The sequence below is a fragment of the Neophocaena asiaeorientalis genome, unplaced genomic scaffold, assembly GCF_003031525.2.
Source record: "Neophocaena asiaeorientalis asiaeorientalis breed wild unplaced genomic scaffold, Neophocaena_asiaeorientalis_V1.1 scaffold225, whole genome shotgun sequence".
In the NCBI taxonomy this organism is placed as follows: domain Eukaryota; kingdom Metazoa; phylum Chordata; class Mammalia; order Artiodactyla; family Phocoenidae; genus Neophocaena; species Neophocaena asiaeorientalis.
Window position 1 is genome coordinate 8246762 of NW_020172364.1, and position 26789 is coordinate 8273550.

The window sequence follows — 26789 nt, forward strand, 5'->3', positions numbered from 1 at the left end:
CATACCACTGTAGAAATACTTTGCTCCTGTGGATGTTCAAGACTGTGTAAGAGGAAATTTAGTTGAGGCCCACCCCAAAATTTCCCTTTTCATTCTTGCTTGTAGGCTAGTACTTCCTAGGAATAAACACACTCTCGAATGTGCATACATACACGTAAGTACATACATTGACTCCTACTCTTTTATATATTTTCGATCTGGAATCAGAAAGATGATCAATACTTTGTTTTCCACACTCTTTATAAAGAGTTACCTTGCCAGTGTGAACCTGGTAACTGGTGTCTGTAACAGATTTGTACCAGATCATAAAATATTCAAAATAGAAGAAACATTATAGATCATCTAACAGAGCTTCCTCATTTTCGCCCCGTGGATTCTTGGCTCAGGGTTCAGGGAGATCCTATGCATTGCCTGAAATTCCTCAGTGAGTGAGTGTCAGAAGTCCATGACTTCTTTGGAGAGATCAAATACTTCTATCTTTGGAAGAAAATTCTTTCACATGTGCTTTCTTTTCTTGTTTCTTCTCATCACAGTATTTCATCTTCTAATTTCACATTAAGATTTGCATAATTTAAGCAGCCACAAGTTCACGTGCAGTCTTACCTAACTAGGCACAAAGATTAGTACAGCCCACTGCTGACTTATCAAACCTAGGATCAGCTGGAGTAGAATTGGTTCTTAAAGAAACTGGTGGGCATTTCATGTTATTCTTTTGTTCAAGATCCCATTCTGAGGATAAGGTTACGAAATAGGGAAGAAAGATCTCAATTTCTAGAGAAACGTGTTTACTAAACTAAAAAGAATGTGATATTGGGTCGAAAAAGCACTATGGGATATTGTAATCCTGTAGGAAATTGGTGGTCATATTTTATTTTTTAGATGACCTCTGAGCTTTGTATCTGTTTTTCTAATCATATTGCATTTATATAAATTCACTCTGCTACCAAATACACCAGTTCCCTTTTGGCCCCATACAATGAGCACCAACTGCATGATGCATGGCGAGGAACACTGGTCTTTATGTCAAGACGGTCCTTATTGCTGAATGGATTTAAGCAAGTCTCATTTCCTCTCTGGAATCAATTCCTCTTGGGCTCCTCCTCTGTAACTGTAGTGGCTGGACCAAATGATTTCTAAGCTTTTCCTGATCTAACCTAAGAAAAGCTTAGCAAATGTATCTTACACTAAAAATTCCTTGAAACAGGTGAGTCAATAAAAGAAGCATAGAACCAAATCCTTGGTTTAAAATGTCAATTTTTTTTTTTGTGGAAACTCAATCATTAGAGTATGTTAAAGTTGTAAAAAATATGCGCTTTTCAGAAGTAGGAAAATCTGAGTTTATTCCCATGTTGCCTAGATTTAGTTGAGCAACCAGTAGAAATCATTTTTTCAGGGATGCCCTCCTAACCCTCGGGACTAAGTAGAGCCCCATGTTTTATCCTGTTTCCCTCTGCTTTTTCAGAACGTATGTCACAATTTTAGAAATAATTTATTTAATGTCAGTGCTTCCTTTAAACCAACTCCCTTAGGGTAAGGAATACTGCTAGTTCCCTGGAACCTAGGGCAGAGCCTGTCATGAAGCAGGTGCTTAATAAATACTTGTTGAATTAATGACCTAACTTCACCTCTCTAAACCTAACTTTTGTATCTGAAAATCAAGAGGAGAAGCAGGTTTAGACAAGATGTGCTGTAATGTTTCTTCTGGGTTCTAATATCTTATTTCTATATTCTGTGTCTTCTAAAATCATAAGTCTGCAATGATTTTACAGGTTGGTGCTACCCATGCTAAATTCATTTAAGAAAAATTTTAAGAAAATTTAAGAAAAAAATATTTCAAGCATATAAAAAACAATAAGTAAATTTAGACATCTGAATATCTACCAAAATGTTTCCATATTGCTTCAAATCTTTTCTTTAAATAAAATATGGCAGATAAAGCAAAAGATCTCCCTCCATTCCACTTCAATCCCTTCTTTCCTTCCAACAATTAAGATGAAGGAAATACATTTGTATGTAAGAACATGAATAAGTCTTAAAAACATGAGAAATAGAAATGCCAGACCACTGAGATTAAATTTTGAGCAGTGTCGTGTAAGTAAATATTAAGTTCACATAAAATTATATTACATGTACTTATGGATATATGCATGCATATTTTACAAATGTGTGGAAGCAGATCAACAAAATCCATTAGTTTTTTACACAAATGAATCTAGTAACTTGAATCCAGTTTAGAACCCAGTGATTACTAGCAGATAAATATGAACTGTGTGATTCATTGCAAATGGTTAATCTTCAAACTTTAGCAGACTTTCATTATGTGGCAACAACCAGTTCCTGAAAGGTTGAAATAATCATGTTTCCACAGTGTTCCCAAGATTACTTAAGCTACACTAAGCACTTTATGTGGACGATCTTAGAAATAGGAGGCTTCAGTAATAATCATAATGCATACATGCCTTTTATGTTGGTCTTTGCTGTTGACTAAGCCTTCTCATATCTGTGATTTTTTTCCTCCACTCTAAGAGATGTATATTGCATATTATATTTTTTTTTTCTATGTTATGTTTGTGAGAGGTGAAATAACTGCATAAAGACTCAGGGAATAAATAGAAGAGGCAGAGTTTAAATCTTGTCTTTTGACCCCTAGTCCAGTAATATTGCTTCCCATTATTGGTTTGGGATAAGAGTCCTTTTCCAAAGCTTTTGGCTTTAAGAATTAAGCCCTTTCCTCTTCTACAACAAAATTGGCCTGTTAATTCCAGTGTTACCTCATGGTATTTTATTTTCCTTGTCCGGAATTAGAACAAATTATTTTTTCTTTTCTCTATCTGTTGATGAGTCCAATGACTAAGTCCTGTCTCATTTTGCTCCTGAATGTCGGGAGCCCTGCGTTAAAACTAACTCTCATTCATTCTACTTTGACTTTAGAAAAGAGATAAGAAAATGACATATTATTTTTGCAAGCATCTTTAGTTCTAATGAATAATAGTTCTTGGCCTGTTTTGGTACTTCCATGCGTATCTTTCACGATGAAAACTAGAAGACTGAGTTTTAGTAATTCCAAAACATTTCTTCCATCTCTTCACCTTTTTCTTCATTTGTACTGCTCTAGTTTAGGCTCCCCTCATTTCTTGTCTGAATGGGTCCTAATAAGTCTCCCTTCTCCCTACTTTGCCTCAGTCTTGCTCCTCTCAGCTTTGTTTTACTTACTACATAGACACTGATTAGGTCTTTCCCCTGCTTTGCAATCGTCAGTGACTCTCCTTTGCCTGCTGGTAGAGTCCACCTGTTTCTTGTGACATCCAAGTCTCCTCTGAATCTGGTAGCTGCCTTCTTCGCTTAGCCTCATTGCTTTCTGCTCTGCCTCTCCTCCTTCTTCCCCCAGCGCATCTCTATTTCAGCCATATTAACATCTCTTTGCTTGTACTCATGATGTTCTTTCTTCATAGAGAGCCTGCCCTCTGCCTCTTGACTCTTCCTTCCTCCTGTTTTTTGGTGTACCGTCTAGTTGGTGATTAACTTGTCTTTTTTAAGGCCTAGTTTAAATATCACTACCTCTATAAAACCTTTCTTCTCTGCTTTAGTGGAATATATTTACTTTTCTCTTTCCCTCTTACGCCAACCAATCCATCAGCGAATCTGGTTAAAATATATCTGGAAACCAGATGCTCTTCACCAGCTCCCCTGCTGGTCTAAGCCACGCTCATATTTTTCACTTGGATTATTTGCAGTAGCTTCCTTGCTGGTCTCTCTACTTCCATCTTTGGTCAACAGAGTTTATTCTTCACATAACAGCCAGAATCTTATTAAAATGCAAATCAGATCATGTCACCTTCTCAAACCTCTCCAGTGGCTTCCTATCTCACATCAAGGAAAACTGAAGTCCTTACTCTGGCCAAAAACCTTGCATGATCTGGGCCCCAACTTCTCTCTAAATTCTGATCATATCCCCTATCCCTCTATCCTTTGTTCACTGCTCTCCAGTGACACTGGCCTTCATGACAGACATACCCACCCCAGAACCTTAGCACTTGCTGTCTTCAGTAATTGGAACATAATTTCCCTAGGAGTATGAATGGCTCACACCAATGCTTCCTTCAGATCTTTCTTTTAATATCAACTTACCAAAGTATTCTTCTCTGACAACTCTAGATAAAATAATATCCTTCTCATATAATGGTCTCTAACTCCTGGCTCTTGACTCTCTACTGCCTTTAAATTTACTCTGATTTTCTTTATCCACTATCTGACATAGTATTCACTTGTCTATTCTAGAATGTGAGCACCTTTAGAGCCTTTGCTTTTGTTCACTTCTGAATTTCCAAACCTAAAACAGACTCTTGAATATAGTACTTTCTCAATAAATGTCAAATTTATTAATTAGTAGTTAATTGCTCTATCTGTAATTCCATAACACTTTACATACCTATAGCATTGTTTGTATTTCACTCTACTTCTAAACTGTGAGAAACTTGAGGGTAAGGACTGAGTAGTTTTTTCTTCCAATTTATTTTACATTTTAAAGACTATCCTACACAGTGAGGATACATAAGTTTCTCCACTTGAGGGTTTTTAAGTCTTATTTCTGTCTGTTCCTAGTACAGAATAGAGTACATGGCATCATATAGTATGTGCTCAAGTAAATGTTTGTTCCATAGTTATTGAATGATGTGCAAAGGGGCAGATAAATAGATTTGATTTCTAGTTTGCAATGGCAACTGCTTAGCAGATTCTAAGGTAGTCACGTTTTATTTTCCACTAAAATATTATGAATTCCAGAAAAATGCCTAACTAAATTAGACACTCAAGCTATTGACAGTCTCCTGTAGCAAATTTATTACTTAAAAAGTATGGAACTGAATTGAAAAATGTCAAAGGATGCCCATACTAGCTCTTGCTATAGCTTGCTATATTCATGGAAAACTACAAAAGCAAATTAAGGGCATGTATTTAAAAAAAAATAAGCATAAGGGAACATGATTTTAATGAACCAAAGAAAGCAAAAGCATCAAAAAAACTGAAAAAAAAAAGGTTTAAAATGTTGCTTCAGTACGAAGTAATAAAACATAAGCACTGTAAAGTTGGAGAAGAAAATAATAAACCTAGAATAGCAAGTTCTGATGAAAAGATGACTGGATAAGGTAAAAAGGGAGATAGATGAGATAAGCAAGTTCAATTGAAATGCAATAGAAGAATTTCAATTCTTTGTAGTAGAATAGAACAGAATTAACTCTAGAAAGCCATACTTATGGTAGAGAAAACAAATTTGAGAAGCTTTCCCGGAATGCAAATAAAATAAAAAGATGTCAACAATTAGTGTTTGAGTATATGAAATGTATGGTGGATAGAGAGGGATATCCAGAGTAAGACTTATATGTTTCTAGAAACTAATAAGAGCAAAAGGAACAAAAACACAAGTAAAAAAAAGGAAAAACTAAGAAATTTACTGATTTGAGTTCAAGCATGTAAGTTGAAAGAGCTCACCAATTTCCAAGTTATTTCGAGAAAAAAAAGGACATATTTAGAAACATTCTCACTTAAAACAAAAACCAAAACAGAATAAAGAAGGAAACAAAATCCTGAAAATATCTAGGGAGAAATAAGCAGCTTGCTTAATTTAAAGGAAAAAAGTTCAAATTGACCTCAGACTTCTACAATGCTAAAATACACATTGACTCAATTATCCAGTTTCAAGAGATTCAGTTAAAATTAATTTATGTACTAAAGATTTGTATACTAAAATGTGCTCTTCAGTGTTATTTTTAATATTTTTACAATGGAGTAATTTATACTATAAAAGAAAACATGCTTAAATAAATCATAGTATATCCCTTTTTAATACTATAAACATAACCACATAAAATTATATTTTAAAACTAGAACAGGCTCATGATATGTTAAATAAAAAAGGATACCAAACTTTTTATGATATGCCCCAGTTGGTGTATATGTGTGCGTGTGTGTGCACGTGTGTGTGTGTGTGTGCGCGCACGTATAGGAAAAAGTCTAAAATGTTAGGGGTATGTATCTCTGGGTAGGGGGAATATGTCATATATTTTCTTTTTTCCATAATTTCTTTTATGTATACATGTTGTTATAACTATGAAAACAGACAGATTTATAAAAAAAAAAAAAGAAGAAGTTGGATAAGTTTTTAATCCCCATAACTGCTTCTAATAGCAACAGCACTACAGGGAGAGAAACTTTATAATTTCAAACATAAAGTTTGGAATGTTTAATATCCACCCAAAAAGCTGCTGGAAATTCAATGCAGTGGACTTGGATCACCAAAGAAATTCTTAGGTTATAGTAGATTCTTTTTTCAGGTATAAAATCAGTTGGGTTCTTGATTTGATACCTGTCAGTAGGAAAAACCTAGCTAGAGATCAATATAACCTTGGAAGAACAATGAAAAAAAAAATCTGTTTAGAATGGTAAGAAAATGTGCAAAGGGGAAATAAGTTCAAACTAGAAGGGGAATCCATGAAACAAACCAAAAACCTAAAGAAAGAATTATTTCTCTCAAGAATGTTGTATTGTCCCTTATTACATTGGATACGAAGTATAATAGAACCCAACCCCCCAAAAAGAAATGCTTCATGTGTCCCTCAATGTTAAAAATTAGATACATCAGAATGTTGTAGATATAGCTAAAGGAGTGCTTAAAGTGAACTTTTAGAATTAAATGCTTACGTTAGGAAAATATGAAAGTCTAAAATCAATGATCTAAGATACCAATTTAAAGAAGAAAAACAAAACAATAGCAAATTGAATGATAGTTCAATTAATGTAGTTAGACAAGAATAAAAAATTAAAAGTCACGCATGTTAGAAAAGAAGAAATGAAACTGGCTTTACTTGCAGTTGACATCATCATCTATGTAGAAAATTGTACCTACAAAAGACTACTAGAACTAATAAGTTTAGAAAGATTTTGTATATTGGCAGGATATATGGTCAATATACAAAAATCAATTATATTTTATGTACTAGAAAAATACAATTAGAAATGTAACATTTTAAAGTATTATTTACAATTAAAAAGTATTAAAGAGGGCTTCCCTGGTGGCGCAGTGGTTGAGAGTCCGCCTGCCGGTGCAGGGGACGCGGGTTCGTGCCCCAGTCCGGGAGGACCCTGCGTGCAGCAGAGCGGCTGGGCCCGTGAGCCATGGCCGCTGAGCCTGCGCGTCCAGAGCCTGTGGTCCACGACGGGAGAGGCCACAGCAGTGAGAGGCCCGCATAACACACACACACACACACACACACACACACACACACACAAAAGTATTAAAAAAGTAATCTAACAAATTTGTGCAAGATTTGCACACTGAAGACTATAAAATATTCCTGAGAGAAAGTAAACATGTTCTAATTAAATGGAGATATATACCATGTTCATGGATTAGAATATACAATATTGCTAAGATATTAATTCTCTTCAAGATGACCTATATATTCAACACAGTCTCATCCAAAATTCTACCAGGCATTTTTGTGGGAATTGACAAATTTCTTGTAAATATTATATGGAAATTCAAAGGACCTAGAATAGCTAAAACAATTTTGGAAAAGAAGAACAAAATTGGAAGAATTAGATTACCTGATTTTAAGACTTGCTATAAAGTTAGAGTAATCCAGACAATGTGATACTGATGTATGAATAGATCAATAGAAAAGAAGGCAGTGTCCAGATAAAGACCTGAACACATACGGTCAATTAATTTTCACAAAAGTTGCCAAGGATATTCAATAGGAGGAAAATATAATCTTTTCAACAAACTGTGCTGGAACAATTGAATATCCATTAAAAAGAAGAAGAGAAAGAGGAAGAGAAGGGAGAGAAAGAGGAGACTGAAAGCAGATATAGGACTAAATGCAGGAGCTAAGATTATAAAACTTCTACAGGAAAACATAGAAAATCCTTCTAACATTGAATTAGACCAAAATTCCTTAGGACACAAAATGCATGAGCCTTAAAGGCAAAATACTGATAATTTCTTAAAATTAACTGTTTTGGAAAAGCACAGAAGGTGGGGTAAAAAAGGCAATCTATAGCCTGGGAGAAAATATATAATTTTTTAACTTATATTACATAAAGGACTTGTATCCAGAATACATAAAGAACTCTTTTCACTCAAATTATGAACACAAGCACCCCAATTAAAAAATGAAAATTTAAAAAGTGTAAAAGATTTGAACAGACATTTCAACAAAGAATAGCAAATAAGTATATAAAAATAATATAAAGTGAATATAAATAGATTTATATTTTAAACTTTTCATTATATAAAATATAAACAAAGTATATATGTATATGAAAAGATACTCAAGATCATTAAACATCAGGGAGATGCTAATTTAAACCACAATGAGAACCACTACATACCTGCTAGGATGGCATTGAAATTGACAATACCAAGTGCTGGCAAGGATATGAAGCCCTCATACGCTGCTGGTGGTGATGTAAAATGGTACAACTTCTTTGTAAAACAGTTTGGAAGTTTCTTATGAAGTTAAGCATACACTTAATCAGCAATCACGCTTGCAGTACTTATCCAAGATAATGTAAACATATGTCCTAAGATTTGTATATAAATGTTCATAATGCAGTTGTCCCTCCATATCCATGGGAGATTGGTTCCAGGACCCCCAGTGAATACCAAAATCCACAGATGCTCAAGTCCCTTATATAAAATGGTGTAGCATTTACATTTAACCCACATACATCCTCTTTTATGCTTTAAATCATCTCTAGATTTCTTATAATGCTTAATACAATGTGAATGCTATGTAAATAGTTGCTGGCATGGCAAATCCAAGTTTTGCTTTTTTGAACTTTCTGGAAAAATTTTCCTCCATATATTTTCAATCCATGCTTGGTTGAATCTGTGGATGTGGAACCCACAGATATGGAAACCAACTGTAGTTTTATTCATAGTAAATAAAAACTGGAAATAATTGGTGACTTGATAAATAATGGAATTCCATTCAATAATAAAATAGAATGCTGATACATGCAAAAACATCAGTGAATCTCAGAAGCGTTATGCTAAGTGAGAGAATCCAGGCACATAATGTACAGTATTATTCCATTTCTATAAAAATTTAGAAAGGCAAAAGTGTAACGAGGGAAAGCAGGTACAGATTGCCTGAGAATGGGTTGGGGTGAAGATTAACTGCAAAGGGGAAAAAGATAATTTTGATGAGGGGTGGGGACTCGGGGAAGGCTGGGGAGGGGATGGAAATGGTGTGTATCTTACTCATGATAGTGGTTACATAAGAGTGTACACGTGTCAAAAGTCACCAACATGTACGCTTAAAAGTTGGTGTTTTTTTTATAGTAAATTACACTTCAAAGCTGATTAAAGGAAAACAAAGCATACATACCCAAAAGAAGAAATTGGTCTTTAGATTTACAGAATCTCAGGTCAATGTTTGGGAGCATTTTAGAGGTCAATTTTCAAAGCCCCAGAGAGGAAGAGAGACATTAAAAGAATCCAGATGTATTCCAATTTGTAGTCTCTGCTGACTTGAATCACCAGGGTATTTTAAAATCTTGGCATAAATTAGATTCCCGTTTTTAGTGATCTTGTAGAAGCATGGAAAATTGGTGAAGATGATAGTGGCTATTTGGTGGGGGAAGCGGGCAAGTCTAAGGAATTACGAATACACTGTAGGCCAGGGAGACTGAATTTAGTACTGGAAAAATATTAAATGTCATCACAGAACCAATTTGCAAATAATGAAGGAAATAGAGTAGCAGAAACTTGGCTTTGTCAAGAAGGAACCATGCCAGACCACTTCAGCCCCTCTGATTACTGAACAGCAGTTCTGGAAGTTTAACTGGAAGCAACAATTGGAACGTATCCTGGCCCTGGTCAGACATTTAGATTTAGTCAGTAGTAAACCCTCATCACTAAAATTGGAAAATATGGTTTACAGCCCCAGATGCAGCCCTAGCTGAAGAGTAATATCTAAATTTTCCTGGCACGGTGTGGAGAACAGAAGGAAAGTATGTTTGAATTGTGGGTGATGAATGTATGGTGTGTTTGAGGCATGATGAGGTTTGCATGGGTAGAACATGGGAGTGGGAAGTGTGTGTGTTTGCGGGGTGAGGGGAGGGAATGAGGGGAAGATAAAGCCAGAATACAAAGGGCCTTCATACACCATGTGAAAGAGCAGGACCTCTTTCATGAATTCCCCAGAGCCGTAATAGAATTACTGACAGACAGCTGGTCCTAGCCTCTAGGCCGGCCTCCTCCTAGTCCAGGATTGTTTCCCTTCTCTCACTTGCTGCTTCTCCCTGCACTGAAATGAGCAAACATTATTATATTGAGAAATAAATAAAGAGGAATTATTCATGGTAAGTAGATCATTTTTGAGCTCCATTTGAATGTTAGAGAAGACTGTATACCTCTTAGGTTGATTCGGCAAATAGCCACACGTTTGAGAATTAGAAAAAAATAAAAGTACAGAAATATGCACTGCAGAGCCAAGAGAATGAGAGATGAGGAACTACTGTCCCAGGACTATGGATGATTCCTATATACTGGTTGTTAACCAGATCTTCTCTGTGACCTCAGGCAAGTCCTCTGCCTTCTTCTTATCTATAAAATGGGGATAATAATACTGATCCATTATCTGTTATCTGAAATTCTGAAATTCAAAGAACTCTGAAAAACAAAAGTTGCTTTGGTTTTGTTTTAATTTCATAAGTTCGTGGCAAACTCAGGTGGTGGTGAAACCTGGCCTGAACATTGAGAGTTTATGGCCATTTCCTACTTAGTGTGAATCTTCATGAATTCTGAAGAAATATTAAGATTTGATTATAGGGTGGCCCACTAAATCCTCCTGGAGGTGTTTATAACATACGCTATATGAACTCTACTCCCTTTCTAAAATCTAAACAATTCTGGATTCTGAAACATCTGGCCCCAGGGGTTTCAGATAAGAGATTGTAGATCCGTAGTACCTTCCTATTAGGCTTCTGTGAAGATTAAATTTCTTATTCCAGAGCTCAGAAAATGGTGAAGTTATTATTGCATATCATTACTGAAACACAGAAATTAGATTCCCCCTCCCACCTCTTAAGGATGAGTGAAGATTTAACCTGATGAAGCCTGAGATTGTTCTTACTACTTTTACGTTTTAGTCTGTCAAGTGTGATTTACAGTATATCAGCTATTGAAACAGAACGTTTCTCTTAACTGTCCTACTTATCCTTCTTTTCTTGCAATCTTTACACGCTTGGATGGGTGCCTTATTTGCCTTTAGGTGTTAGCTGACAAACTTTTTTTGCAATCATCTTTCCTAAGGTGCATTTTATGAAACTCATGTTTAGATTGTACATCTCCTAGTTTAGTTAAAACACAAACAGATATGCTTATTTTCTGAGAGTTCTCAATAAAAATGAGTTCATAACATGCTTTAAGACGTTGTCTTTATTTGTAAAGTCATCGGTTAAAAACACTAGAGGAAAAATATCTACCTAGATTTCTTTCAGTGTTTCCCAAGTAGAATTTTTTTTCTGTGGTTGATCTATGGCATGCTTCCTATTTCTTCACGCTATATAAAACCCTTTTGCTGTGTTTAATCCTTGACCTGTGGGCATGGAGAAACAATTATGTAATACACGTCTAGTATTAAGAAAATTTTAACTGAAAATTTCATATAATGAAATGCTTGGGAGAAAAAAAAAATTATTTAAATAAATATTATATTTCAAAAGGAAGAGGTAAAGCAATTTTTTTTTTTTTTTTTTTTTTTTGCGGTACACGGGCCTCTCACTGTTGTGGCCTCTCCCGTTGCGGAGCACAGGCTCCGGACGTGCAGGCTCAGCGGCCATGGCTCAAGGGCCCAGCCGCTCCACGGCATGTGGGATCCTTCCCGACCGGGACACGAACCTGTGTCCCCTGCATCGGCAGGTGGACTCTCAACCACTGCGCCACCAGGGAAGCCCTTTTAAATGTGTTTTTCCATGGGACATTTGCCTCTATTCAGAGTTGGGTTGGAACATAGCAATAATGAATCCCTTTGCCACTCTGGCTCCTGCTCCCCAGTGTCTTTTCCCTGGAAGGATGTTGCTGCCAATTTAGGATTGTAACTGTGTGTCTGTTTACCTTTGTTTGGGTAAGTGTTACTGGGTACCCTGCTCTTGGCCAGCAATCCCACTACCTGGGTGGTTTCACTCAACATCAGAATGAGGAGGAATGCAGTGATGAGGCATTGACCCAGAGAACAGGCGTGATAAGGTTTAAGGATTATAGTATAAAGATTAGAATGTAGACTTTCTATATGGTTTCAGAGGTGGGAAGAGGAAACAAGGATGGAACTTTTTCTTCAAGGTGTAATGCTTTCTCCACCCTATTTTCTAATTTTACAGTCAACCAACCACTGAAATTCCTCTCCCTACAGAAGGTAGCATGGGGAGGAAAAATTTCAGTCACTTGTGAGTGAAAAGATAATCTTTTTGCTGTGTTGTAGCAGAGCAGTCCTTCTTTCATGAGAGCGTATGACCAAGTGGCCCCTTCCAGATCCCTCATTCTTTTAGGCTATGACCTTAGAAGATAAGTGCAGTCATTTGCGGGAAATTTTGCTTTGCAGTTTTCTAGTTGGTTGACCTCAGGTAAAATGTCTTCGCTATCTGCCAGATATTCTATCTTAAAACATCTTTTTCCATAAACCCTAATTCCTCTGAGTATTATAAGGGGGGGATTAATTATAGTCTGTTTAATAATACTCAGTACATGAGAACATTGTTTTTCCATTTAGTTTCTGGTGCTCTGTAAAGCTGTTCATAGCGTTAATCATTGAGATATTTCTGAGAATCTCTTTCTTCATCCTAAAGAGAAGATAGCAGGAAATAATGACATAAATGTGTTTTGATAAATGTGAAATAGTGTGTAGACATAGGATTTTATTTAAAGTGGAAAGAAATGATTAATTTGATCAATGAATAGAATGCCCTCGAATAAGATTGCGAGGTGTCCTGCATATAGTAGCCAACGGTGAACGCGATGCCGAAAGCTCAGCCTCTGTACACCAGTGCCAAATCAAATCTCAGATATAGAGTTTTGGGTGAAGTAGAAGAGAATAGCTTTATTGCTTTGCCAGGCAAAGGGGGGGCAGAGTGGGCTCCTGCCCTCAATAGCTGTGTGACCCAACCCTGGAGGATTTGGTGAGAAGTTTTATAGTGATGGTTCAAGGGCAGAGTTGATGATAAGATTAGGGCGTGTGCAGAGGCTGCACTCCTTTAGTCTGGTCTCAGGTAGTCTGATGAGTTTTTCTGGTTGCTTTAATCTGGCCTCAGGTGGTCTTCTCTGGAATGAAGAATGCTCACTCCATTTTTTGGGGGTTTTGGTTCTGTAAGGAGCTCAAAGATATTGTTTTGTGGATCCCTTGAGGCAGAACCAGGACCTGCCCCGAGGCTGCACTATTGTTTTTTGGCTGCTCCTCATTTGTCTCTGCATCCTCTCCCTTCCCTGATTAGCAAATGTTTGAAACTTCCCTTTGGGGCTCAGGGAGGGTCATGGAGGCTAGAGTCTGTTCCCTACAAACAAGGAACGGGGCACCTGGAAAGGCTTCTCTACCCAGGAGCCCCACAGGGTCCTGCTCGGTTTCATACAGGCAGCTATAAAGGTATGTGTTTACAGAAAGTAGATACATGTTCCTTGTTCTGATTTTGAACAGGTATTTTGAACAGTATCTCCTATTGTTTCTTTTCTTTCCTCCACCATTGGCCCATCTCTAAGCAGTATTCCACTGAACTGAAGAAACTGTACTGCCAGATTGCAAAGACATGCCCCATCCAGATCAAGGTGATGACCCCACCTCCTCAGGGCGCTGTCATCCGTGCCATGCCTGTCTACAAGAAGGCCGAGCATGTCACTGAAGTGGTGAAAAGGTGCCCCAACCATGAGCTGAGCCGTGAATTCAACGAGGGTAAGGAGAATGGGGATCTGTGGCCGTTCAACTAAGTTCCTTGAAATGGAGCTCCTGTGGAGACTTTTGTTTGGTGCCCACTTACCTGGTTCCAACCTCTGTTGGCTGATGGCAGCTCAGGCTACCTTTTTGGCTGACAAGACTGTCTGAGAATAATGAGTAAATTTCAGGCTTTCACAATGATTGAACTGTTTATTTTAATATTGGTAATTGCTCAGTGACCTAGACTTGCCTCTCTACTCCCTACTACTGCTTCCTTCTTCTTCTTCTTCTTTTTTTTTTTTTTTAATGGGAGGGTTTAAGGAGAACATGTGGCCCCTGGTCTGTTGGGCCCTGGCTAGGGGCTTCAGTGCCTCTCCCAGGGTGATTGTCAAGGCCAGACCAATTAGGGTCTAGAAGGGGAAGAGATAGGAGCATAAAAGATGAGAAATATTAAAAAAAAAAAAAAATAGAAGAAGGCAGTAGGAACTAAGAAAAAGAAATGAAGACAAATAATGGACAAGACGAGTTAATAGAAGATCTAGAACGTGAGCTGGGGACAGGAAACAGTAAAGTGAAGGACTGGGAGTCAAACAGCAGGTATCTTGGGGCTACCTTTAAGTGCTGTATCCATAGGTAAGTTAGGCCCCAGCCTCTGAGCCTCAGATCCAGTAATAGTTTTACAGAAGAGGTCAATATTTCCAAGGGTCCCCTTACATCTGCTGTTCTAAAGTTCTTTGAAGGCAGGCTAAGTCAAGAAGACAGAAAAATAGAAAAGAAGGACAGAAGAAAGCAAAAAGATTCATCAAAGAGTGATGAGGGTGCAGGAGGGTTGGGAGTTAGGATACTTTTTATAGAAATTATATGAAAAATAGAAAGATTGGTAGGTAGCCAATGTGTATACGTAGAGAACATAATAGATGCTAGAGAAAAAAGTAATGGAGAAAGAAAATAGACATTTAAAAAGAGAAAGTTAAAATCCTCCCAGCTTAATACAACTATATTTTACAGACTAATCTCTAGTCCTTGTTTATCTGATCTCATTATCCATACCTTTGCATCTTGCTTTTCACTTAACAATATGCTATAAAGGTTATTCCCTAGGCTTCATTATAGGTTTCCATAATTGCCCTCCATCCCTCAAGGTGACATAAGCATTTCTTTTTTTTTTTTCTCACTGTTTGACATAATAGTTGTTTTTAGTTTTTGCCATAATAGATGATGCTTCAGAGAGCAGAGAGCATCTTGATACACTTAGCTCTTTACTTGTATTGAATATCCGATTTGTAGAATGAGTGCAGCCAAAGGTTAAAAAACACTTTCACGTCATTAACTCTGGGAGCAGCTTCTTTCTTTTCGAGTTCCACCAGGTATCACATTTTGTGAAACTTTGCCTATACTCTTTTAAAACTTGCTTGCCTTTTCTTACCCTCTAACCTGGGGCTCTTGCAGCACAATAAAAACAGTAAGTTTCCCAGCTTTATGACCAAAGTAAGATGGAGACTTCATGATGAAAAGAAGAATAGGCAAATTGAAAGTTATATCCTTGCCATCCGTAGCTTCCTATTTAGTGTTTTTAATGGTCAATTTGGGGGCAGTATTTTCTCTCAAGCTACTATATTTTTTTAATTAACTTTGCTCCTTTCTCTTCCATTTTCCAGAGAAGCTAGAAAAATCACCTGTATGGATCAGGTCAGAGGTGTAGTCATAGAGTTCTCTACCGCTTGAATTGTTTACCTTGAGCATCAGAAACATGGGACTGTTCCCTTAAATACAGATGAACATTCCTGTCCTTTCTGTGGCTACATGGGTGGTGATACTTTCATGTGTTAGATCTCTGGCAACAGGATCGATTCCTCTTTTCAAGGATGTATATTGCCTCTATTACACAAGCCATTTCTTTGGCCACCAACGTTCTGTCCATACAGTTTCGTTTTGTTTTCTTTGTTTTGAGAGTGAAGAACTAAGAATTTTTTTTTCTTTCTCCGTTCTGCAGGACAGATCGCCCCTCCTAGTCATTTGATTCGAGTAGAAGGGAACAGCCATGCCCAGTACGTAGAAGACCCCATCACAGGAAGACAGAGTGTGCTTGTACCTTATGAGCCACCTCAGGTAAACAGATAAGGATTGGGCAAACTTGAGATTATTAGTTTTGGTGAGAGGGGGTGTTTCAAGCATCAATTTCTATTTTAGTCCTTGTTATAAAACAACTAACCTTTTTGTGTTTCTTCTCTCCCTCTTCTCCACAGGCCACTTCTCTATCCCCCTTCAAAACTCCTAAATTTGTGCTAAATTTGTACTTGGTAATGTGGCTCTGTGCCCATGTTCCCATCTTAAAGGCAGACAATAATTGAATCTACAGTTGAGTTTATACGTGGCATTATTACCCAGAGATCTTAACTGGCAATTCAGCTAGTAGTGGATGTACACGAGTACTGGATACAAGTATTTTTACAGTGGCCTGAAAATGGGAGACCCTAAGATGGAACTCTTAGCTGAAGTTTGAACGTACAGGTTCGCAGGTTAGAAAAGCAGAGTGGTGTGGCAGAAAGAACACTGGGGTAGTGAGAACAGAGACTCTTCGTTTGCTGACTCACTCTGTGGACCTTTAGCTTATAACTCTCCATCTCTGGGCTTCAGATTGCCTCACCCATAAATTCATATTCTGGACTAGATGATTTAATTCTGAGGACCTTTGAAGCTCCAGAGTGTACTTTATAGAAGTGTACATTCACATATATGTTGTACTGTTTTTTATCCACCTCAGGAAAATATCCCTGGAGCATTACTGCTACAGTTAGTAATTTTTTCATCTCTCTCTTTTCGTATATGTGATGAACCCTATTTGAATTAGGTGATATGATCAGCTTGCAAATGAATATGTAGGGTCAAAGATGGTTATTTTTTAAAAGCCTGTCTCACCTTGGGTAGGGTCCAATGTTACAGATATTAGCTTTAAGCGTCCCAAGATCCAAGGCAAAGAAGAAGCTACTGTGAATTTCACTGTTTGCCTTTGTAGAAGAAGGCATATCGCTTCCTCAGAAGTGGCGTTGTTTAAATAAGTGAGAACTAAGAAGGAAGAACTGAGAAGAGAGAACGTCAGTTCAAACCATGGTTAACACCGACTGTTTTTTCCCCCTCTCCGTGTTAAGGTTGGCACTGAATTCACGACAGTCTTGTACAATTTCATGTGTAACAGCAGTTGTGTTGGAGGGATGAACCGCCGTCCAATTTTAATCATCGTTACTCTGGAAACCAGAGAGTAAGTGGCATTTGCAGAATTGTCATTCTGTAGAAACTCTGGGCAGAGGGCAAAGTGAAATTGTGTTTGCTTTATCATTACCTTTGCATGTGCGGCAGAGAGCTACCCTTGATTTTGTCCTTTGTGCTTTAAATCCTTGCTGCAAACACTTACATAAAAGATCTAAGAAAGTGGAGACAGGACGGGGTGGGTAAAGGTAGAAGAGAAAAAAAAAAGAATTGTGAAGGTGTTCAAGTCGCTTCATACCTGAATTCTTGACATTTGACTGGAATAGTTTCTGATTCGACAGTGTTTGTTTTCATGTGGCCCCTAAGGCATTTAACAGTTTCTCTGAATAAGTCTGAGCTGCCTATGGGGATTTTATCTGGAGACATCCACTGGCTTAACTCAAGTTTCCTTCAAAATATGTAGCTAAATACAGCTGTTCAGCTAATGGCTTGGAGGTTCTTTGCAGAACAAATGGATGCTATTTACTAATATTGCTCATGGCGTGTAAGCACTTTTGTGTTCTGCCAGATGCTTTGGGGCCCATCCTCAAAGCAGCCATAGGGGAGCTGGTAGTGGTGGTGCACTGGTGATGGCCAGCAGGGGTCTTTTCAAATTCTTTTAATTTAGCCCTTTCTTCTCCTCTTCTCTAATTCCTAGTGGGCAAGTCCTGGGCCGCCGCTGTTTTGAGGCCCGGATCTGTGCTTGCCCAGGGAGAGATAGGAAGGCAGATGAAGACAGTATCAGAAAGCAGCAAGTCTCGGACAGCACAAAGAACGGTGATGGTACGAAGCGCCGTAAGTAGCTGTAGTGGCCAAATGGGGTAGGGTTAAGTCTTCTCCAGAGAGGGGGGGGGGCTGGGGAGTGATCTTTGAGAAGCTGCAGTATAAGACCTAAGGGCTTTAGAGGCAAGTATGACCCAGGGCCCCAGAGCTGATGGGAGCAGCTCTCGCTGAAATGGACTCCAGGTGTACACTATAGCTTTTCAAAAGCAAATCATCACGGTGAGGGTTTCTTAGTCAGCGACGCTCCAAATATGACTGCCAAACCAGTAACGTCAGCATCACCTGGAAACTGGGTAGAAATGCAAATTCCTAGTTCCCAGACTTGCTGAATCAGAAATTCTGGGTGTGAGATCCAGGAACCTATGTTGTGTAAGACCTGCAGGTGATTCTGTTGCCAATTAAAGTTTGAGAAGCAGTATCTTAGCCTACTGGTATCCATTTACTTTTCTATTATTGAGCGTGAGGGTTGAAAATGCCACCTGCCTTCCTCATGAGTCTGGGGGAATAGTGAGATTTAAGAACACATTTTATAAAGCACAGTCTGGGAAATATGCAGATCTGGGTTTCATTGAATCTTGATGTGTAGGACCCACTTGGGGCTTTAGTTACATCATTTACAGTGAGGCTAATGATTTAGGTCAGTTGTTTCCCAACTGGTCTTTTTATGCAGTAAAGCTTTTATTAAAGAAATATTTCAAAGAATGCAAAATGCAAAGCAGAGCTGCTGTAGCTGAAGAAGCGGGAGTCGGGGTGGGCTGTGGTCTCATGCTTCACTCACACCACCTCTTGCCCATGAGGTACACGTCCCCAGAGGCCTTCAGGTAACAGAGGTTCTTCAGGTAACAAGCGTTTGAAAACCATTGATCCACACGAGCTACTAAAGCGTGACACATAATTCTAGAAGGTGTCTTGCATAAGCCTGATATCACTACAGCAAGTATTGTAAAGAACATCACACTATGAATTGTATCGTGAAAAAGGTTTTAGTCTTTTTACTGATTATTCTGCAGAAGAAATAAAAATTTTTGTCGCATTTTACAGGATAACAGTGTTATAACAACTGACCTCCATTAACTTCTGGCTGTTCAGTGTGATTTGCTTTTCCAGTTAGTCTCTTTTTCTCCTCAAAAAATCATATGTATAGGATTTATATTATATATACCATATCAATAGTACATATAATATCCATAATTATATCTCCACCCTTATTTTCCTCTTGGGTCTGTCTGTTGGCCTAGCTCCATACACTTCCCTGAGCACCTCAGTTACCAACAAATCAGTAATTTTCAGTAAGAACGATTATTTGAACTCTGGTAGGAGAATCCTCTCTATACCCTGGATCCTGGGTGTAGTTTCTACCTTGTGGAAACCTTAGGGATTTATGAGATTAATTCACTCATTTTACCAAAGAGAAGACTGAGGTCCTAGAAAGAGAGACTGCTTATCAGAAGTTATGCGATGTACATACTGACATCGGAAGGGTAAACTCACAAGGCTGAATGCACTGGCAAGACAACCTCTATAGCATGCGTTTACCTCCTTGGAAGATAAATGACCTGAAAAATAAAACACAAAACCAATGTATCTTCCTTTCCTGAACAGCTGTTCACAGACCCATGCCAGGAAGACACAGGATTCCTGCAGCACTACTTAAGCCAGAGGCCATTTCCCAGCCTCCCCGACCTCCCCCGGGGTTTTCTTTCATTTGTTTTCCCTCACCTTCCCTCCTCCCTGCTTCATTATTGCTAGGTTTACACCTAAGGTAAAAGCAATCATCACCAATTACTGGCTGCTTAGAACTAGAAATTCTAATCTCATAAGTGTTGCTTGTGCTACTGTCTGTGTAATAAATGTATTTATTGCTTCAGAAATGTTCCCAGGATGAAACTTGCATTTTTCCTCCACCAGCTTTTCGTCAAAATACACATGGCATCCAGATGACATCCATCAAGAAACGAAGATCCCCAGATGATGAACTGCTATACTTACCAGTGAGTCTCCCTTGGGTATTCATGATCGCTTCATTTTCACCTTCTTTGAATGAGCTTTTACTCTGGGGTCATCTTTCGATTATCTGTGACAATGAGAAGAGGGTGATGGAGACTAGTGAGATAAAACAGAGAATTTATTTTTTGCAAAATTAGGAAATTACTCTTTCCCTCTACAGTTCTGGAACATATTAACAGTGTGGGATCTTCTACTTACGGCTCACCCAGTCAAAGCTACCTTCCTAATAAAATTTTTCTTATGCCAATATTTAAAATTAATTTGTACTTCATTATTTAAGAGGGATAAGATGATTTTAGACAGCATGGTCATACCAATTTAGGACTAAAATTTTGTCAGAAGGCATTCACAAAGTCGATAATACATAGTGAATTGCCTGGGATTTCTCTTAGGGAGTGCTATAAAGAAATCCAAGTCAGGCAGACTCTTCAATTATATGGGAATGGCCAGAGACTTGGCCCAGTTATTGTGCAGGAGGGTTTTTCATTCCTACAAGGAATATAAGCCCTCTCAAGGTCACCAAGGTGCCCCTTTTTAGGCTATGGTTGTAGTTCATCGAATTCTTATTACCTTAGGTCTTTGCTGTCTAGAGTGGTAGCAGAGTTTGGGTAACCAGTATATCTCTTGATGCCATCTACACTGACTTGCGACACAGACAAGCTAGGCCAGGAGATCTGACTGGGATTAACACTAGGCCACAGGTTTGGGTGTGCCGTGCTTGCTGCCCTTCCTTCTTCGGGCCCTGAAGGTCGGGTAAGGGAATTAGACTGCTTGCTGGCAGAATAATTAGACAGTGAGTTAGCTAAGATTCTCAGTGTCTTGTTTCTCAGCCTACATATGGAAACTGACATACGGACTCTAAGTTAAACATTTTCCTGCTATACTAGATATTCCAAAAGACCTAGTATGTTTTCAGCTGATGAGATAGAAACCACTGGAAGAGCTGTTTTTCTCATGAAATTTCAGTTTGTACTAATGGAGGAGATACCCTGTATTCTGTTACATCTTATTTTTAGTGAAGAATTAGCCAAACTGAAATGTGTAAAGAAAAAAAAAGAACTCTTAATTTACCATGAATTTGGTTGGTATTTGTTGAGTGGCAGTAATACGAGACCCTGAGCACTTAGAGATCGGTAGGATACAATTCTTACCTTCCAAGATCTTGCGTTCTAGTGAGGAGACAAATAGGCATAATGCAATGAAATCAGTGCTTCAGCAAAGCTAGGCATGACACTGTGGGAGCACATAGGAAGGATGGAAGAATCAGCCTAAAAGACTGAGGTCAGGAAAAGCTTCTCAAAGAGCATGATCCCAGAGCTGGGATTAGTAGGAGTTAACCCAACAAAAGGCAGAGAAAATCTTTCCATTTCTGAATTCTGACAGACTCTGCCTCTCATGCTCAGGGAGGAGACAGGTGATGTGCTAGGGTACACAGGGTAAACAGACAGTCACTCTCGGGGTCAGGCAAGTGCCCTTTGTTCTCCACTTGCCTGTCTCTAGTCCTGGTCCTGCTCAGACATTTTTGTTTGTTTGTTTGTTGACTGGGATTACTTTTTTTTTTAACATTTTTATTGGAGTCTAATTGCTTTACAATGGTGTGTTAGTTTCTGCTTTATAACAAAGTGAATCAGTTATACATATACATATGTTCCCATATCTCTTCCCTCTTGCGTCTAGCTCAGACTTTTTAAAGCTTTTAAGAGACTCTCTTAAAGAAGGAAGCGCATTTTACCTCCACTGAAAACTTGTGTTCTTCTAGGGGTAATTACAGTTAGTTCTGGTTATTTGTGGTACTTATGCTTTATAAAGTCACTGTGAACACTGTACTAGCAAATACTGAATCATTGCTCCTAGAGGAAATACAGGATTAGGTTTCTGTGAGCCTCTGGTCATGTTTTTAGTAACTGATCAATGCATTACCTTGTTTCATGTGTGTTTCTTATTTAATATATGCTGTTGATTCATTAACATTGAACTCACTGCCCATAGCACTATAACTCATGGCTGATCTAAGCTTATCTAACACATATTTTCTCCATAAGGCACATCACAGCCTTCTTGCACTTAGGAACATGAGATAGCATGGCAGCTGCCCTGGGGAACTATTTTAAATGGAAAAATCACCCACAAAAAGTGAAAAATGTGGCCCTAACTAGACCATGAGAAGGACACCTGTTTCTAGCATGAGAGCTGAAACAAAAAGGCGGAGCATCACTTTCTTCCCCCTCAGCTGGGAACTTGCACAATGGTTGAATCAGCTTTTCATCACTCTGCGCATGTCTGTGAATGACTGCAAAGCCTGCCAGTGTTGTCTTTCCTGTTACAAATAAATGTTAACAAGTAGGCGAATTCGTCCATGCAGAATCCACGAATAATGAGCATTGACTGGACTCCTGATAGTTCTACAGCTCTTCATTTTTTCTTCACTTTTCTTCTGCCCTTTGACATAGGTGAGGGGCCGTGAGACTTACGAAATGCTGCTGAAGATCAAAGAATCCCTGGAACTCATGCAGTACCTTCCTCAGCACACGATTGAAACATACAGGCAGCAACAGCAACAGCAGCACCAGCATTTACTTCAGAAACAGTGAGTGTGTCCCTGTGTCATTTTAGGAGATGTGAGTAAGATGACTGTTTATTCAGGTCAGCAACAGGGTGACGGTTGGGTGATGTAGAAGATGAGGTTGTGAGCAGAATGTGGTAGGTTCAGATGGGCTGGTGTGGGACACCTTTTTTCACTTCAACAATCTTCTGTGTTTCTTATAACCTTCCCTTTGAGAAGTTCCACCTGTATTTTGAAATTGAATACAAACCATTTCAAGTGAATTACAAAAAAGACTCACACTAACAGAATTAGTTCTCTTCTCTATGCCTCTGATCCAAGCACATCTATCAACAGTAGAACTTTGAGTACACACTCTATTCTAGTAATAATGTGTCTGTTTAAAAACATGTACTCTTCCTCATCTCGATAGACTATCTTGTCCCTCTCCTGGGATGCACACAATCCACTTTTGGGAAAACTGTTATAGAGACAGCACATAGGTTTTACTATAAGTGTCTTGAGTGCTGTGTTGAGGATTCAGAGTCCCAGTGCATGCTCCTTTAGCAAACATCTGGATGCAGAAGGGCAAAGTGGCATCATATTGCCGTGTTTTAACATCCCCATTCTAGGTCTTCTTCCAGCGATACATGTTTACATCAATGAGGCCAGATTTTGCAACCATATTAGAATATACATACAACCTAGTTACATGTTAATTTTTACCTAGATTCTTGGATCTTTGATTATGTTAATTGTTTTATGACTAACCTGAATAAAATAGCTCTTATAAAAGGAAGAGACTCCACTTATACTTACCCTTCTGTGGTTAAGAATAATCACTTGTTAGCTTAAAAACTATTGTGTCTGTACTGGAAGTATTGCCAGAGTCTCTGCAGATAGATGTAAACTATAGACATTTGGGGCTCATTTTAGTAATTCAAGCATTTGACTTTATTCTTCAGGCAAAAAAAAAATAAACCCAAACCATCTTGCCGAGTCAAAGATTGTCTTTTACAATAGAAATGTAAATGAGCAATAAATAGTGGATCTTTTCTCATATATTATTAGCTACTCTAGAGAGATACCTATGGAAAGTGTAGTAAAAAGAGATTGCTTTTCTTTTTTAAATCAAAATAAATGTAGGTGAGAAGGTTGGACTGCATTTCTGATAGTCAGAAGGCATCCTCTGAGCCCATACCTACTGACTGTGAGGTATGGGGTGGGCAGCTGGGGAGTAGAAAATAAGTATGCTCTCTCTTTAAAGGACTTCAGGCTCTTTGAGCATTTAAGACCTTTTTTGCCTGGAAGAGATCTCACCATTCACTTCTGGCACGAAAGTTTGCAAATCATAAATATAAGGTTTTAGAGTAAGGCTGACTGGAAAGTTGAATCAGGCGGTTCCTTGGGGACACAGGGTACTCCAAAGGAGAATTAGAATTCAAGGTTACAGAATTCCCATTGCCAATCCTATATAGTCTTTAGGATATCAGATAGAAATATATATTAATACATTCAAGTGCAAAACTGATTTAGTTCTTATAAACTCATAAAAGAGGAATCAAAGAAATAGACTTGTAGCATCAATTACAAACCCAAAGGGGATAAATGCCTTCTCCAAGATATGCATGTCACGCTATTAAGACATACTCTCAGATCGTCACCAGTTCACTCTGGAAATGTTTGGCTTAGCGAAAATGACCTCAGAAGAACTACTCCATAGCAGATCATGCTGAACTCGTTGCTCCGTGATTTCCTGCCTTTTTTTTTAATAGGAAAAGTTCTGTCAGTATTAAATGGTGTGGTTTGAAAGGTCTGACCCTCTAGCACAGGGGTTGGCAAACTTTTTTTTTCTGTGAAGCACCAGTAGTAAATATCTTAGGCTTTCTGGTCCATATATATGGTCTCTTGTAGCTCCCCAGTTCGGAAGCACAGCAGCAAACCACAGACAATATGTAAACAAATGAGAGCAGCTGTTACACTAAAGTTTTATTTTATGGACAGTGAAGTTTGAATTTCATATAATTTTCACTTGTCATGAAACATTCTTCTTCTTTTGAATTTTTCCTACCTTGTAAAAGTATAAAAACTATTCTTAGTTTATGGGCCAGGTTTGGCCCAGTCACTATAGTTTGCCAATCCTTCTTCTAGATAAAAGAGTGGCTCCTTCATGGCTTCTCGATGTTCATATTTTTTGATAGGAGTATCTGGAAGCTAATCTATATATTCTAAAGTAGAGAGGTATTAAAAGATTTTAGGAAGTTTTTTAAGGTGTCATTTCAGTATCTAACAAAACAACAGCAGTCTTTAGCAGAGGCTTCTCTTGTCTTTCTTCTGGCTGAAAAAGACATGCCCATCTAGGCACAAAATATGGTTCATCATCATCTAAGACTGGAATAGTTGACGTGACTCATGTAATAAGCTTTTTACTGAAGATCTGCTATGCGAAAGCAGTAAAAATAGAGATGAGCTAGATGAGATTCCTGCCTTCCTATAGTTTACGGTTTGGTGGTGAATTCCTAACTAGAACACCTTTTGAATCTTAAGAAATCTCCGGAAGTTTATTCTCAGCATCATGTAAGTTCATAGGACAATTTTAAACAACTTGTATAGATTATACAGTAGAAGGAATAGTTTTGTCATAGTTTTAGAGACTTTACAAGCCAAGATGATCTGTTTCATTTGGAGACATGTGCATTTGTTTGTTTACATGGAGTACACGAGGATATATAGTCCCATGTCCCTGGATGATGAGTTATCCAGGGCTTATAACTTATCTAGCCTAATTGGCTTGCATTGCTCTAAAGGGAAATTGTTTTATTTATAATTAATATTCCATAAAACAATCTATTTCATCAAAGAAGAACATAATATCTTAAAAGTATTATTTTAAGAAGCTCAAAAGATTTTAGAGACATATTTTCACTTTTCTGCATGTGTGGTGGTCACAGATAAATAGCGAGGAATTTGTAGCCCCGTAGTTTCCTGTGGCGTCCATTTATATGTATCATTGCATGTTTTTGAGTGCTTGTCTCACAGTGTATAAGAGCTAACCTCAGCTGTGATAACTTGTGCATGGAAATATAACAGACTGCAAAATGAACTCTTTGCAAAATGTAGACATTTGGTCTAATTATGTCTTTGTTACATTATATATACATGGGTCTCCCTCCAATGATTGATATACATTTATATAAATTCTCCAGTTGCTGTATTCTTCAGCTTAGTTTTTTTCAGCTCTTTTATTTTTATACAAAGCTCCAAGAAAGAGCACGAATGATTAGACAAAGAAAACTGGAAATCTAATTCCTGGCAATCATTTGAAAAGAATACATCAGCTTGGAAAATGCCTATGATAGCCTGTGATTTCCTTTGCAAAAACTTAGTACCGATATTTTATGCTGGTAAGGAATCAAGTTCATGCTTTTCTTTATAGTAGAGTGAAAATTAATGGGAAGAGAATACACTCTGTAGGAGGTAGCAATAAAATATTTTCAGTTTAATTGCTTCTGTTAGTTCCTCACTATATGTTTTCTCGCTGCTTGCATTTCATTTATGCATGGTTTTCCTGATTCAAAAATTCCTTCACAATTACCTTCATGATCATAGGCTTTCTGGAGGATAAATCTTACACTGAGTTTTTGTGAATCGAGTTGTTATAGCTATAAGTAGGCTTTATTCCATTTATAAGGAAATTTGATTTTAGTTGACTTGCTCACATTGGAATAAACATAGGGAGTTCCGTTCATAGGAGCTAGAATCTAGTGAGAGGACAAATTGGACCCATTCTTGCCACTAGACTCCTTACCATCATGTTTTCAAGGGACATTAACTCTTAAGACAGTTTTGCAGCAGACACTTGAGGCCTTTTTAGCAATCTTTTGACATGTGTACTTTTGACCAATACTATCTCTCGTTCATTTTTTTTCTTCTGTAATTTACCCTCCTTCTTGGGTAAGATCTGCTCTGAGAGCAGCATTACTTTGTTAAAATTTTACTTAGCCCAACTCTGGAGAATTATTTTTAAGTTTCTACAGGATAGATGTACTTTGATTTTACTACAAATGTATGACATCCTGAGGAGCTCTTAGTGTTTCCTTCCCCTTTATGATCACTTGATGATTGCAGCTTATTAGTATCCATGATATAGGTCAGAGAATACTGGAGCAGAACAGGATCTTCAAGACTATAGTTCTAGCCCCGTTGTGCTATAGCTGGGGAAACTGAGGCCCAATGAACTACACCTGTGATTTCATAGCCAGTTCATAATAAATCTGAGACTAGAA

At 38.0% G+C, this 26789-nt stretch overlaps 1 protein-coding gene across 4 annotated transcripts in view; it reads left to right on the forward strand.

Moving 5' to 3' along the window:
* The window catches only part of TP63 (tumor protein p63), a 218819-nt gene that overhangs the window by 174931 nt on the left and 17099 nt on the right, over positions 1–26789 (forward strand). For 3 of the 4 annotated variants that reach the window (XM_024768730.1, XM_024768748.1, XM_024768756.1), the window contains exons 5-10: positions 13757–13943; positions 15919–16034; positions 17075–17184; positions 17830–17966; positions 19863–19945; positions 22412–22548. In XM_024768730.1, coding sequence (XP_024624498.1) covers positions 13757–13943; positions 15919–16034; positions 17075–17184; positions 17830–17966; positions 19863–19945; positions 22412–22548 — 770 coding nt within the window. The remainder of the gene's footprint in view (positions 1–13756; positions 13944–15918; positions 16035–17074; positions 17185–17829; positions 17967–19862; positions 19946–22411; positions 22549–26789) is intronic. The other variant, XM_024768739.1, reaches the window with a different exon arrangement.